General features: G+C 32.0%; 8 protein-coding genes across 8 annotated transcripts, besides 5 other annotated features; 4 read left to right on the forward strand and 4 right to left on the reverse strand.

Moving 5' to 3' along the window:
- Positions 1-2,535: part of a mobile genetic element that runs on past the window's edge.
- Positions 747-1,739, forward strand: TVAGG3_0080290 (MULE transposase domain-containing protein; the record flags this gene model as incomplete). The annotated part of the gene is made up of 1 exon (XM_051222009.1): positions 747-1,739. A coding segment is annotated over one exon (993 nt), but the record flags the coding sequence as incomplete, so codon positions are not given.
- Positions 2,536-2,622: 87 nt separating the features above from the next.
- Positions 2,623-3,858, forward strand: TVAGG3_0080300 (DHHC palmitoyltransferase family; the record flags this gene model as incomplete). Its single annotated transcript, XM_001290987.2, has 1 exon — positions 2,626-3,272. A coding segment is annotated over one exon (647 nt), but the record flags the coding sequence as incomplete, so codon positions are not given.
- A 241-nt stretch (positions 3,859-4,099) lies between these two features.
- TVAGG3_0080310 (Chain E 40s Ribosomal Protein S4) lies at positions 4,100-4,966 on the reverse strand (the record flags this gene model as incomplete). The annotated part of the gene is made up of 1 exon (XM_051222010.1): positions 4,173-4,940. The coding sequence occupies one exon, from the start codon at positions 4,938-4,940 to the stop codon at positions 4,173-4,175; it is 768 nt and encodes a 255-aa protein (XP_051106996.1).
- A 374-nt stretch (positions 4,967-5,340) lies between these two features.
- Positions 5,341-6,897, reverse strand: TVAGG3_0080320 (uncharacterized protein; the record flags this gene model as incomplete). The annotated part of the gene is made up of 1 exon (XM_051222011.1): positions 5,341-6,897. The coding sequence occupies one exon, from the start codon at positions 6,895-6,897 to the stop codon at positions 5,341-5,343; it is 1,557 nt and encodes a 518-aa protein (XP_051106997.1).
- Positions 6,898-7,555: 658 nt separating this feature from the next.
- On the reverse strand, positions 7,556-8,434 carry TVAGG3_0080330 (armadillo (ARM) repeat-containing protein family; the record flags this gene model as incomplete). The annotated part of the gene is made up of 1 exon (XM_001297931.1): positions 7,556-8,434. One exon carries the CDS (start codon positions 8,432-8,434, stop codon positions 7,556-7,558), a length of 879 nt encoding a protein of 292 aa, XP_001297932.1.
- Positions 8,435-9,099: 665 nt separating this feature from the next.
- Positions 9,100-9,136: a mobile genetic element.
- Positions 9,100-9,136: a terminal%2Cinverted (terminal inverted repeat of Banshee-A3 transposon ID:TVAGG3_0080340).
- Positions 9,137-10,313: 1,177 nt separating this feature from the next.
- Positions 10,314-10,351: a mobile genetic element.
- Positions 10,314-10,351: a terminal%2Cinverted (terminal inverted repeat of Banshee-A3 transposon ID:TVAGG3_0080350).
- A 343-nt stretch (positions 10,352-10,694) lies between these two features.
- On the forward strand, positions 10,695-10,856 carry TVAGG3_0080360 (protein ubiquitination; the record flags this gene model as incomplete). Its single annotated transcript, XM_001289501.1, has 1 exon — positions 10,695-10,856. One exon carries the CDS (start codon positions 10,695-10,697, stop codon positions 10,854-10,856), a length of 162 nt encoding a protein of 53 aa, XP_001289502.1.
- A 127-nt stretch (positions 10,857-10,983) lies between these two features.
- Positions 10,984-11,178, forward strand: TVAGG3_0080370 (Ankyrin repeat family; the record flags this gene model as incomplete). The annotated part of the gene is made up of 1 exon (XM_001289502.1): positions 10,984-11,178. A coding segment is annotated over one exon (195 nt), but the record flags the coding sequence as incomplete, so codon positions are not given.
- Positions 11,179-11,341: 163 nt separating this feature from the next.
- TVAGG3_0080380 (proline-rich extensin signature family) lies at positions 11,342-12,286 on the reverse strand (the record flags this gene model as incomplete). Its single annotated transcript, XM_001291103.2, has 1 exon — positions 11,342-12,286. One exon carries the CDS (start codon positions 12,284-12,286, stop codon positions 11,342-11,344), a length of 945 nt encoding a protein of 314 aa, XP_001291104.2.
- Positions 12,287-12,807: the final 521 nt, after the last annotated feature.

Below are 12,807 nucleotides of genomic sequence, written 5' to 3' on the forward strand. Positions count from 1 at the left end.
AGGTGACAAAAGTGCATACTCTTAAATTAACCTTAAATGTTGATTTTTCGATATTTTCGGTATTAACCTTATTGTAAATTTTTCCGGTGATAAATTTATCACACTGAGGTTATTTTTCCGGTGAGATTTTTAACCTTGATTTAATGAAATTAATATATATAAATTTTATTATTTTTAATTTCGAATGAGTATAATAAAATATTTTTTATGTGTTTTTGTTTTTGATGTGATTTGAATTTTGTTAACTCTTTTCAAAATCACTTCATTTTTATGATTTCGGTGGACTTAGAGGAGCTTATTGCTTTTGGTATTAAACAGGAAGTCAAGGGCGGTGTCCCATACAGAAGAAGAACGGGATCTCCAAAGCAATATGTCACTTATTCATGTTCGTATCCCCTATGCAAGGCAAAATTTAGGGTTGAAGAACAAAATGGAGTGTTTACTATAAGCAAAGTTAATGAAGAACATTGCTATCATATAGGAGTTGAAATGGGTTCACATTACGCGAGTAAATTTTATCAAAAATGGATCGAACTTTATATTAAAAACGGTGGAAAGCAATTTCTTGCTCAAAAAGCATTTTTTGATAAGTTCGGAATTGATACGAATAAAAAGAAACGATGAAACTTTTCGCGCAGTCTACTGATGCTTTAAAGCACAAATTTTATCGCCTTGATGAGATTATTGCACAAAGATTATCAAACGATCCTTACACTTCTTTGGAAGCATTTTTGAATAATTTACAGGAAGAGTGCCCAGATGATCTCGTTCAATTTGATTACAATGGAGATTTTTCCGAGTTTACAATCATATATGCACCTTTTGCTGCAAAAGAATTGGTGCATAGCATTGATAACCCTCTCCACGTCGATTCCACTCATTCTTTAATTAAAGGAAAGATCCAATTGTTTGCAGTAACAATGAAAACAAGTCAAAACACAATTTTCCCCTTTTGCTATTTTTTAGTGAACCCTCAGACATCTGAAAAAATTCAAGAATGTTTGGTGAAATTCTGTGAGTTTGCGCACCTGGATCCACAGCATTGGAGCGCTGACTGTGCGCTAAACATTGCTCGCGCAATTGAGGACGGATTTCCTCTTGCGCAGCTCAGTTGGTGCGCTGTGCATGTTTTACGCGCATGTGCAAAAGTTGGAAGCTATTTTGACAATCCACAGAATTTTGAGAACTTCTATTTAGCAATGGACTTTTTGACATTACGTGCAGATGCAACGAATGCAGAAAAGCTGGCTGAAGAGTCTGATGAAACATATGAGTTCTTGACAACAATGTTAGAAGAAGAAGAACCGCGCGCTTTGAAGTATTTCGATAAACAATGGAGAAGAACCAAAGAACATTGGATGATGTTATATCGTGGAGAAGGTGATTCCACGAATAACATTGCGGAATCACACTTTCATCAATTAAAGCAAACATTTTTCTTGGGTAAGAAAAATGAGCGCATTGATGACATCGTCATAACTCTCATCACTGTTGTGATTCCAAATGCGATTATTAAGGTTCAAGTCGCTAATGTTTTGAATGAAGAAAGAGCAGTAAGAATTCTTACAAGGGCAGGTAATCAGATTGTTGAGCAAAGAGCTTCAAAACACGATGAATGTTTGAAATTAATTCAACACATTTTGGAAATTGTCGAAAGCCGAAGGATTGAACCTAATGTCCTTATTCCATCTTTGAAGGCAATATTAAATTTGGCACAAAGAAGTTTAAAGGAAGAGTAAGCAAGATTAGATAATTTGGACTTTTTTTAAAATTAATGAATAAACAGTATATTTTTGAAGTGTAAGCTTATTTACCTGAAGCTATATTACTTAATATAACATTCAAAGTATTATTGCTATTTATTGGAGAACAAATTTATGTAATTTTCACATGAAAATTGATAAATTTGTATTTCCTTATGATAATCAATTTTTGTATTTGTAGAGAGTCTCCCTGCATGATATCAAGACTTGGCTATAAGTCTTTATCCATTTTTGAAAATTGTATTGTAAATTGTAAGAATTTCTGAATACTACTACTATAAAATATAATTGCTTATCAATGTATATTCTCCCTGCATGATATCAAGACTTGGCTATTAGTCTTTATCCATTTTTGAAAATTGTATTGTAAATTGTAAGAATTTCTGAATACTACTACTATAAAATATAATTGCTTATCAATGTATATTCTCCCTGCATGATATCAAGACTTGGCTATTAGTCTTTATCCATTTTTGAAAATTGTATTGTAAATTGTAAGAATTTCTGAATACTACTACTATAAAATATAATTGCTTATCAATGTATATTCTCCCTGCATGATATCAAGACTTGGCTATTAGTCTTTATCCATTTTTGAAAATTGTATTGTAAATTGTAAGAATTTCTGAATACTACTACTATAAAATATAATTGCTTATCAATGTATATTCTCCCTGCATGATATCAAGACTTGGCTATAAGTCTCTATTCATTATGAGTATGACCCCATTTTTTTACAAAAAGTGCCGAATTGCAACTTTGTCCCAATCTCTTTTTGAATACATTGCCAAATTTTGACATCAATATTAGTTATAAAAACCAAAATGGTTTGATACAATGTGTTAAATCTAGAGATCCAGAGATGATGAAGCTTTTGTTATCAAGTCCAAGAATAGATGTTCATGCAAAAGTAGGCAAAGATAATGCAATTCAACATGTTATTACAAATCAAGAAGAAGAATTATATAAGATTCTTATTCGGTATCCAAAGATCCGTTTGGATGAAATAACTCCAATTCCCAGTAATAAGTTGTACAGAATTTTCAAAGAAAAAAATTCATTGCCACCAATATCCTTCAAATATGAAGAAGCTCCAATTATCAAAAATTACAAAGATGAAGAAGATGATAATTATCAGTTATTTGATTCTGTCTCGAAAAATGACGAAACCAATTTCCTGGAATTACTTAAAAACATTAAGGATATCAACAACTTGAAAGGTTGGTTTGATTTCCCTTTGTTGCTGTTTATTTTAATGAAAAATAATAGGCATTTCGTAGATATTTTGTTTGGCAAATATCACAGCTTGGATCCAAATATTATGTTTAACAAGCTTCCTTTGATTTCATATTTGATAAAAAGGAAGAGAGGAGAAAATATGGCATTATACTTCTTGGACAAGACTGATAAGATAGATATCAATAAACCAGATGAGGATGGAATGACGCCACTTCATTATGCTGTAATATCATCAGCATGCAAAGTTATCAAAAAGTTATTGGAGTTTGATTATATCAATCCAAATGCTAAAGATTCAAGAGGCCAAACTCCAATAATGTTGGCATCAAGAATGCCAAATAACTCTGAGCCTTTCAAACTCTTATTCCAATGTGACAAAGTTGATAAGCAGACAAGAGATAAAAGGAATGCAACTATTCTTCATAACGCTTGTCAAGTTGCGAATGTTGAAATAATTTCAATGATTATTGAGAAAATTAATGAAATTCCTGATATTTTGAATTATTATGATAATGAAAGGAAGACACCGTTTTACAGAATCATTGAATACACCCAATATCCTGAGAGGAGATTGATAGCGTTTGAAATACTTCTCAATATTCCTGAATTTCGGGTAGATATATTAGAATTTATTAAGATAGTACCCAAACTTGAAAATGGAAATGAATTAACACAAACATACAACCGAATCAGAGGAAATGCGTTTGGATTATATATATTTGATCATGTATAAATAAAAATATTAATTATTTGTTTCGCATTTCATAAACTTTTTTAGATACAATTACAAAGGATAAATATTAATTATTCTATCGCAATAGCCATACTTATTTCGTGTGATTGAGAAACTTTTGTGCAAAAATTACGTGGGCTCTAAGATCTCTTTTTCCAAGGACATGTCACTACTTTGATTCAATAAAACTATATTCGTTATTTGTACTAGATCATATGGGTATATATTTATATAAACAGTTTTCTCTTTAGCTCTTCTGATTGCAAGATAAAGTGGCTCAAAATTTCAAATAATTATTATATAAACAATAGTGAAGGTTTTTTCATGAATAATCTATAAAATATGCATAAATCTGTATGTTATAAATCCAAATTGAAGAAAATTGAAAAATATACTTTTAATTTTTTGTAGAAATTTGAAATAATATTAGAGATTCTTTATTCCTGGTTGATTCCTTCAAGGATGGATGGGCGGACACCCTCACGAGCTGGAAGGCTGATGAGTGGGTGCTCGTTCTCACCGATGACGAAAACGTTCATGATACGTGTGGCGAAGACAGCGCCAGATGTATCCTTAAGGTGGACGATATCGAAGGAAGCCATCTGCTTCTCGATCTTTTGGATTGTTCCGACACGGCCGACGTTACCACCAGCTGTAACCATGGCGACATCGCCAACCTTGAACTTGATGACGGATTCGACTTCGCCTGTCTTGATGTTGAACTTGAGAGCATCATGGACACGAACGGATGGGTCAACATAGGAGATTGTGCGGCCATCGTGTGTAACAACGTGTGGGATACCCTTGGCACCAATCTTGAACTGGTTGACACGGAGAAGCTTGAAGGAGGCTTCCTTAGCTTCGATGTGGTGGACGCAGAAACGGCCCTTGCAGTCGTAGATGATACGGAAGAGTTCGTTGGACTTGCCGAGCTCGATGACATCCATTAAACCTGTTGGATAACGGTAGTTTGTGCGGACCTTGCCATCGACCTTGACGAGGCGGCGCTTGACGATAGCGACGGCTTCCTTAGCTGTAAGAGCGTATTTAAGGCGGTCACGAAGGAAGATGTTGATTGGAAGGCATTCACGAAGTTTGTGTGGACCTGTGGATGGGTGGGAAGCGAACTTACCAGCGGACTTGGCGAGAAGCCAGTGGTGTGGGGCTGTGAGGCGCTTAAGGTGGAAGCGTTGGCAACGAGGCATTACTTTTCCAAAAAGGCCAAGACAAGACGATTATTTTTGATTCAATTATCATAATAACAAGATTTTTAAAATCTCATTTACTAAGATAATGATAATTCTGTTGTGTGTTTGAACTGATTTATGAACAATTTATTGTTTTTCTTTGAGCTGTCTTGAATTTCAATCAAAATCATTGAGCTTCTGATTCATGAATTAATGAAAATATGAATATGCAGCTCAATAGCTGCAATATGACATATGAAAATATTGTAAAGCAAAGAATAAATGCAGATGAAAAAATTGTATTAATACAACAATAAAAAAGTAGGATATATATTATCTGCATATAGACACAACTCAATAGAAATAGTTTCACATAAAACATATAAGATTTTAATATAAAATACATATAACTATATTTTTATATTCTTCTATACAAAGTAACATTGATATCTTCATAAACAATTTGCCAAACATCGGAATCAACGTCAGGTTCAAAAGGAACCTTACTTGTTCCACTCATATAAATGTATTTAATGCCTTCTTTATCGAAAGCAGATGCATCTTCAGGATGCGAAAGTAAGGTATCAACTAAAAAATCCCTTGTATGCAAATCCAAACCATGAGAAGCAATCCATCCTGGGTATCCAACAACAATTGGTCGTCCGCCAATAGATGCAACTGGCTGCTCTGTTGATTGGTCGCCAATAAAGTAGTCGTAAGGACCTGTGTTTTCAGTAATCCACTTTCCAAATTTAACTTGTTGTTCTGTATATATTTCAGAAGGAGAAGCGAGATAAACAAAGAAGCAGAAAGCTCCACTCGCCAATGAAGAAACTAACAAAGCAAAGAAGATAAACATGTTCAATTTCGCTTTCTCACCTTTCTTTGCTTTCACGAAAAAGCTGTAAATGTATTGTGCGGCAAAAGGAACAGCAATAGGAATCCATCCGTTGTAAAACACTTTTATGTTGTCATGGTCCCATTCTTGGTATTTGATTATATTGGAAACGAAAAATACAACTAAAGAAGGTATATAAATAATGATCTGTTCGACAGTAGCTGTCGCAAAACCTCCAATCAAAGCACAAAAACCAAAAGTTCCCAAACTTAGCCACCAATTTCTGAAAAATCCACGAAATCCATCTCCGAAATTTTGCCAGATCGGATCGAATGCCATGAATGACTTGTTCGTATTCTTGATTCTCGAAATAAAAGGTGGAATCTGTGGTAAAGCAATAGCATTCGCCAATAAACCAAAAAGTGACCACAAAAGGAAAAACTTCAAATATTTCTTTGGTTTCAAATAAGGGAATGTCGTAATGCAATAAGCAATTGACCACTGCGCCATGCTCATGTATGCGTGTGCTTGTACTTGAGGAGTTAAACCCGTGAGAATCGCTGCAATAAACATGAATTTATACGATTCATTTTTGACACCAAAAATCAACAATAAAATTGTCCAGTAGCAAAGAGGGACTCCGAAAAGTGCTGAGCGCTGAGGAATAAGGTAATGCATTATGGAATGGAACCAATAACCGTCTATTGCATTCGGCCAATTATGAACCATGTCGACTATTTCATCTTCTGGAGCTTTCCACGTTGGATCAGTATACATGATGAATCCGAGGCCTCCGAGACATATGAATATCAATATTGATAAGCATCCAATGATACTTTCGTTTGTGTAGTAAGTAGATAAGGTATATAAAGAAAGAAGGACTGAATACATCATTAGAAGGGATGGTATGAATAAGGATTGTTGTAGAGATGCATCACCTGTTGTAATTAGTGCTGCGGAAAGAAAATCTGGCATTAAAGGATAAGCCAAGTTAACTCCATGGTAAAACGTGGAATCTGCTGTGAAGAAACCTGGCCTTTTGTAATTCGGTCCGTATGCAAAGCTTGTAATGATATTTAAGTGGAATGGTAAATCAGAATAAGCTGCACCTTTTGAATATCTGTCTGCGGCAAGCATTGATGCATAAACTATAACTACTAGGAAGAATGTACATAAAATAACTGCCCATCTATGGAAGTAATCGTATTGAATCACTAATCTAAATTTCAAATTCCAATTTTTGATCTTAAATATAAGCCCAAGTGTCGAAAATAGAAATACTGCAGCATATCCATGAATCCTTGTCATTGGTTTTAAGTAAGATGTAATAAAAAGAAACCATGTTAATAATAAAATACCAATAGGGAATCCAATTGCCATACAACTGAAGAATACAAAGTGTTTATGTAATAATGCTGTAATCATTTGGTATCCAAACCATGTACATGAATAAATCTCGAATGCCCAAAGAAACGCCAAATCAAAATCTGATTATAAAACGCATTGAAGAATCTTTAAATAGGTTAGTAGATATTAAATTGAACTGCGAAATGATGTTTTTATAAGGTATTCATGGAAAATTTTTACTAAATATGATTACAAGGATTCCTGAATGCTAAAGATTGTTATTTGGACTGAGTAAAAATGACTTTCAAGTAAACAAACTCTATTACAAACATTTATTTCGAAAAAATAAAAAATCTATTACAAAACAAATAAATAATGATATAATTGGACTGTCTTTGAAATGAGAATGTATTTTCTTAACATTTTCAAAGATAATTCTAAAATATAATTAATTTTCTTCTGCTTCCTTTCTCAATTCAGTTATATGACTAGAAATATCAAGAAATGATTCATACGCTAGTGGATTTTTGATAATTTTTTCGTTGGTGCATAATTCCGTGAATTGTTCATAGAAAACATCTTCTTCTAGGATACATTTCAAAAAGTTATCATTATTGTATATCAAATAGCTCAAACCTTGGCAGATAATTCCGAGTGATTCTGAATCAACGTTTAAACCTTCCACAATATCCAATGTGGACTCAATTAAATGTTCTCCGAACACTTCATGTGATAATGTCTCGACTTCTTGTTCAGAAGTGTAATTCTCTCTATTAAAGGTTGGAATCTGAAAAACTAACAAGTAAACGTATGACAAAGCAATTATTTTCTCTTCGACAGTCCCAAAATCTAAGAAATCGTAAATTTTATGGACGATATCTGCTCTTGGAACATAATTTCCGTATCTAAGGCAATTCCAGTAGAATATTAGTGATGCTCGACGTTCGCTTGTAGCCATAATAGCCGATAAAGTGATGTCTAACCGTGTTTCAACCAAATCAAAAATTAAATCTTGAGAAATATAATGAACTGCGAGTTTTGAAAGGATATTGGCACATGCGATCGATGTTTTCTCGTTAAACATTGCATTCACGATTGCTTTGATTACTTCTTCAGTAAAAAATCTTTCGATTTTTGACCAATTTTCTTCTGTTGTTTGATTTATCAATTTTTCAATGGCTTTCATGGCTTGTTTTTGGATATCTGGATGGTCTTGATGTTCAAGAAATATCTCAGTAACATTATCAAGGCATATGATGCATTCATCAATATCAACTTCGTAATTTAATATTTGTGAACAGAAAAAGAGTCTGTCGTCTTCATTCATGTCTGTTTTTATGATGCAAGAGAGTATCGAATATGGAATCTTCTTTGATAATGAGCTGGAACAGCAACAATTTCGGACAATTTTTATTGAATAATCGGCTTTTGTTTTATTTGTAGATTCAATGCAACTTTCAAGCTTTAAAAGAAAGTTTTCGTTTATAAAATGCTCTTCTGAATTTCCATAATATGAGATTGAAAATAAAAAATTTAAAATTTCACAGAGAATCTCATCTTCTGTCGTTGCCAGAAATAAATCAAGAATGTAGAGAAATATATCGTAGTTTTGTATCATTTCGCTCGCTAAATCTTTATAAAAATCTATAAAACTGCAAATTTTGCGTAATTTCTTGACAATAAAGCTTGTGGTATTTGGATCGTAGTTCTCTTCGATAGGAATTGATATTAATTTGCCAAAAGATTTTTCAACTTTTTCGATATCTTCTGGTTTTATAAAAATTGGCTCTTCTGGATACTCTTCTTCTTCATATTTTGAATCAATATAATTAACAGGAGGTATCTTAGAATTATTGTCGGCAATAGGAGGTTCATCATTTTTCTCCATATTGACAATTCAATTTTTTTTTCTCTTCCGCCAGTAAAGGGCTTGTTTGATTCTTGATTTGAATATACCACTGATCAATGCATAGTTTGAGTATTATTATATTGTAATAAACAGAAATTCATCAAAAGTGACAGCTCTCAATTTTTTGACATTTGTAAATTCTAAATTGAATGAGAAAAATGAAATAATACTAAGCATAATACAATATTCTAGATTTAATTATAATTAGGAAAAAGTTAGTTTTGAGAGTACTTTTCATAGGCATATAGAATGAAATCTTCTGAAAAATAATATCACATAAACTCACATTATTTTCTAATATATAACTATTTTATATAAAAATCAAATTCAATGATCTTAAAAGCGAAGGATAAACCTCAAAATTTACGAATATAATGAGTGGTAATATAATGCTTATCTATCATAAAACCATATGAAATATCAATTTTTGCTTTACGCCTAATTTTTGACGACAATTAGCAAAAAATGTTAAATGTTAACACTCAGTCCATTTGAATATGAAAAATAAAATTGACTTTGATTAAATGTTTTTATTTATCATGCAATTCTTCTTGCGACCAAAGATTTGAATAAAATTTCAAAAAATAAGATAGCTTAAAAAATAATATACGGTAGTGTTTACTAATAGATGAATAGTATATAAATTCTATTAAAATGGATTTGATCCAAAAAATATATAAAATTTGATCATAAATAAAATCGTTTTAAATTACTTCTTCATTTAAATTATAACAATTATTTTTGGTTTTATATTTTTTTGGATCAAATCCATTTTAATAGAATTTATATACTATTCATCTATTAGTAAACACTACCGTATATTATTTTTTAAGCTATCTTATTTTTTGAAATTTTATTCAAATCTTTGGTCGCAAGAAGAATTGCATGATAAATAAAAACATTTAATCAAAGTCAATTTTATTTTTCATATTCAAATGGACTGAGTGTTAACATTTAACATTTTTTGCTAATTGTCGTCAAAAATTAGGCGTAAAGCAAAAATTGATATTTCATATGGTTTTATGATAGATAAGCATTATATTACCACTCATTATATTCGTAAATTTTGAGGTTTATCCTTCGCTTTTAAGATCATTGAATTTGATTTTTATATAAAATAGTTATATATTAGAAAATAATATGAGTTTATGTGATATTATTTTTCAGAAGATTTTGTGTTCTTCTTCAAAATTTTATTTTTTTATTAAAAAGAATCTTTACAAAATATACATTAACTTTAATTAATATTTAAAAACGTGCTCTATCAAAAGTTCCAAAAATTCAATATTTTAGCTTTTCTGAGGTGTCACTTTTGATGAATTTCTGTTTACAACAATATTGAGTGTATGCACCCACTTATTACTTATAATTAATATATCGATATATTAAATTTAAATGATAATATCGAATCGGAAAAAGGCATAGCATTTGACAGCAATAGTATGTGATATTACTTTGATTATTGTTAACCAATGTCGCTTTGAAATAAGTTTAGATATCAGCAAAATTATCAAAGCAATATCACATCAATAAGTGTTTTAAAAATCATCAAATCGATAAAAAATGCCTTGAGTACATTATTGCATCGCATAACAACACATATCTTGAATATATCTTTGAAATTAACTTGCTTAATCTAGCCGACATTGATGCTGAATCAATTATCAATTCTCAAAATATGAAAGCTCTCATCCTCATGTATGGAAAAGATAATAATTCTATAATTCCATGGTGTGCCGCTTTCAAACAGTCTTTGGATTTTCTTCAAGATGTAAATACCAAAAAATTAAGGAAATATCCACAGCAATGGACACTACTTCATTATGCATCTGTGAAATAATTGTGCAAAGATATTAAAATTCCTTATTTCACATGGTGCAGATCAATCATCAAAAACTAATACAGGAAAAATTGCTCTTCGTGTTGCAGCAGATAGTAATAGTCTGGACGCATTAGAAGATCTTATTATGAATGGTTCAGATATTAATTCTAAAGATAATGAAGGAAAAACAGCACTTCATGGCGCAGCAATAAATAATAACAAAGTTATGGTTGAATATCTTATATCACACGGTATTAAAATCAATGCTGCAGATAATGATGGCTATACAACACTTTATTATGCTTTGGCATTTGTAAATAAGGAAATATCTGAACTCCTTAAATCACATGGAGCTATCGAATCCGCACATGATTTATCCACCGAAAGGGTAAATATTGAAAAAGAAAAAATGTGAGATATTATGATCATACTTTGTGTTTGGAGGAAACATTAAATTAGAAATAATATTAATTTAATTTACAAAAATATATAAAAACAATACATTAATAATCTAAACCATTGAGTTTCAGAGATTCTTCATCACTCATTGTTTCAGTTGGGTTTGTTTTGATTGAGCATGCAAGACATGCCACGACAATGCAGACAATTGAAAATGTTATGAAAGTTATGATTTCTCCTGTTGAATCCCTATTTTGGTTTGAAATTCTTCCTGAATTCTCTTTGTTTTCTTCTGTTTGAGCTGGAGTTCTTACAGGAGGTGATTTGCATGGACTTGGTGTTCTTGGAGGAAGTGTTGGCTCTTTCGATTTTGTTGGTAGAGTTGCTGAAGGCGTTCTTGCTGCAGGAGTTGGTTCTAGTGTTGGTGTTTCTGTCTTTGGTTCTGGTTCTGGTGTTGGAGTCTTTGGTTCTGGAGTTGGTGTTTCTGACTTTGGTTCTGGTGTTGGAGTCTTTGGTTCAATTGTAGATGAATTTGATTCTGGTGTAGAAGAACTTGGTTCTGGTGTTGGTGTCTTTGGTTCTGGTGTAGGAGTCTTTGGTTCTGGTGTAGGAGTCTTTGGTTCTGGTGTAGAAGAACTTGGTTCTGGTGTAGAAGAACTTGGTTCTGGTGTAGAAGAACTTGGTTCTGGAGTTGGAGTAGGTTCTATTGTGGAAGAACTTAGTTCTGAAGAAGGTTTTTGAACAGTTGGTTCTGGAGTTTCTATTTTAGTCACATGAGATGAGGAACTGTTTGTTACTAGCTCAGATGAATCGGAAGAAACAATTGTTGGTTCTGGAGTTTGTGAAGGAATTACTGCTGACGAAGATGTTTCTGTTGGAGCTGGTTCTGGTGTTGGTTCTAAACTTTCTTTTTTAACAGGAATTCCGGCAATATCTGTGCCGAGAAACACAGAAGGAACAGTTATTTGTTTAAGTAAAGTGCAGCCACTGAAAATGTCATTCGAAAATCCTAAAGGAGAAATATTACCGTTATATTTGACACAGTTCAATGATATGCATCCATTGAATGCTTTAGATGATATAGTAGAAACTGATTTTGGAAGAATTATTTTTGTCAATAATATACAACTTGAAAATGCTTCAGTTCCAATAGAAATTAATGAATCTGGAAGTGTAATTTCAGTGAGTGATGCACATTCTTTAAATGATTTCTCTCCAATTTTTGTAATTTTGCCTTTAATTTGGATACTTGATAGTTTTTTGCAGTGATGAAAGAGAGAATTACTTATAATTGTTATATTTGAAGGTAAAATTATACTTTCTAATGATGTGCAGTATATGAAAGCGGCTTCATCAATTTCAATGATTGATTCAGGAATAATAACTTCTTTTAGATTTGTGCAACTAATAAAAGTTCGCCTACCTATTGATGATATTGGCTCTTTGATCGTAATTTTTGTGAGTTTATCGAAATTAACAATTTTTTCCTTAAATTCACGAAGAGTAACTGCGCCATTACCTGTGATCGTTAATAGGGTGCCATTTTGGGTGAAATCTAATGAATTCGACA

Source organism: Trichomonas vaginalis, chromosome IV (assembly GCF_026262505.1).
Source record: "Trichomonas vaginalis G3 chromosome IV, whole genome shotgun sequence".
NCBI lineage: Eukaryota > Parabasalia > Trichomonadida > Trichomonadidae > Trichomonas > Trichomonas vaginalis.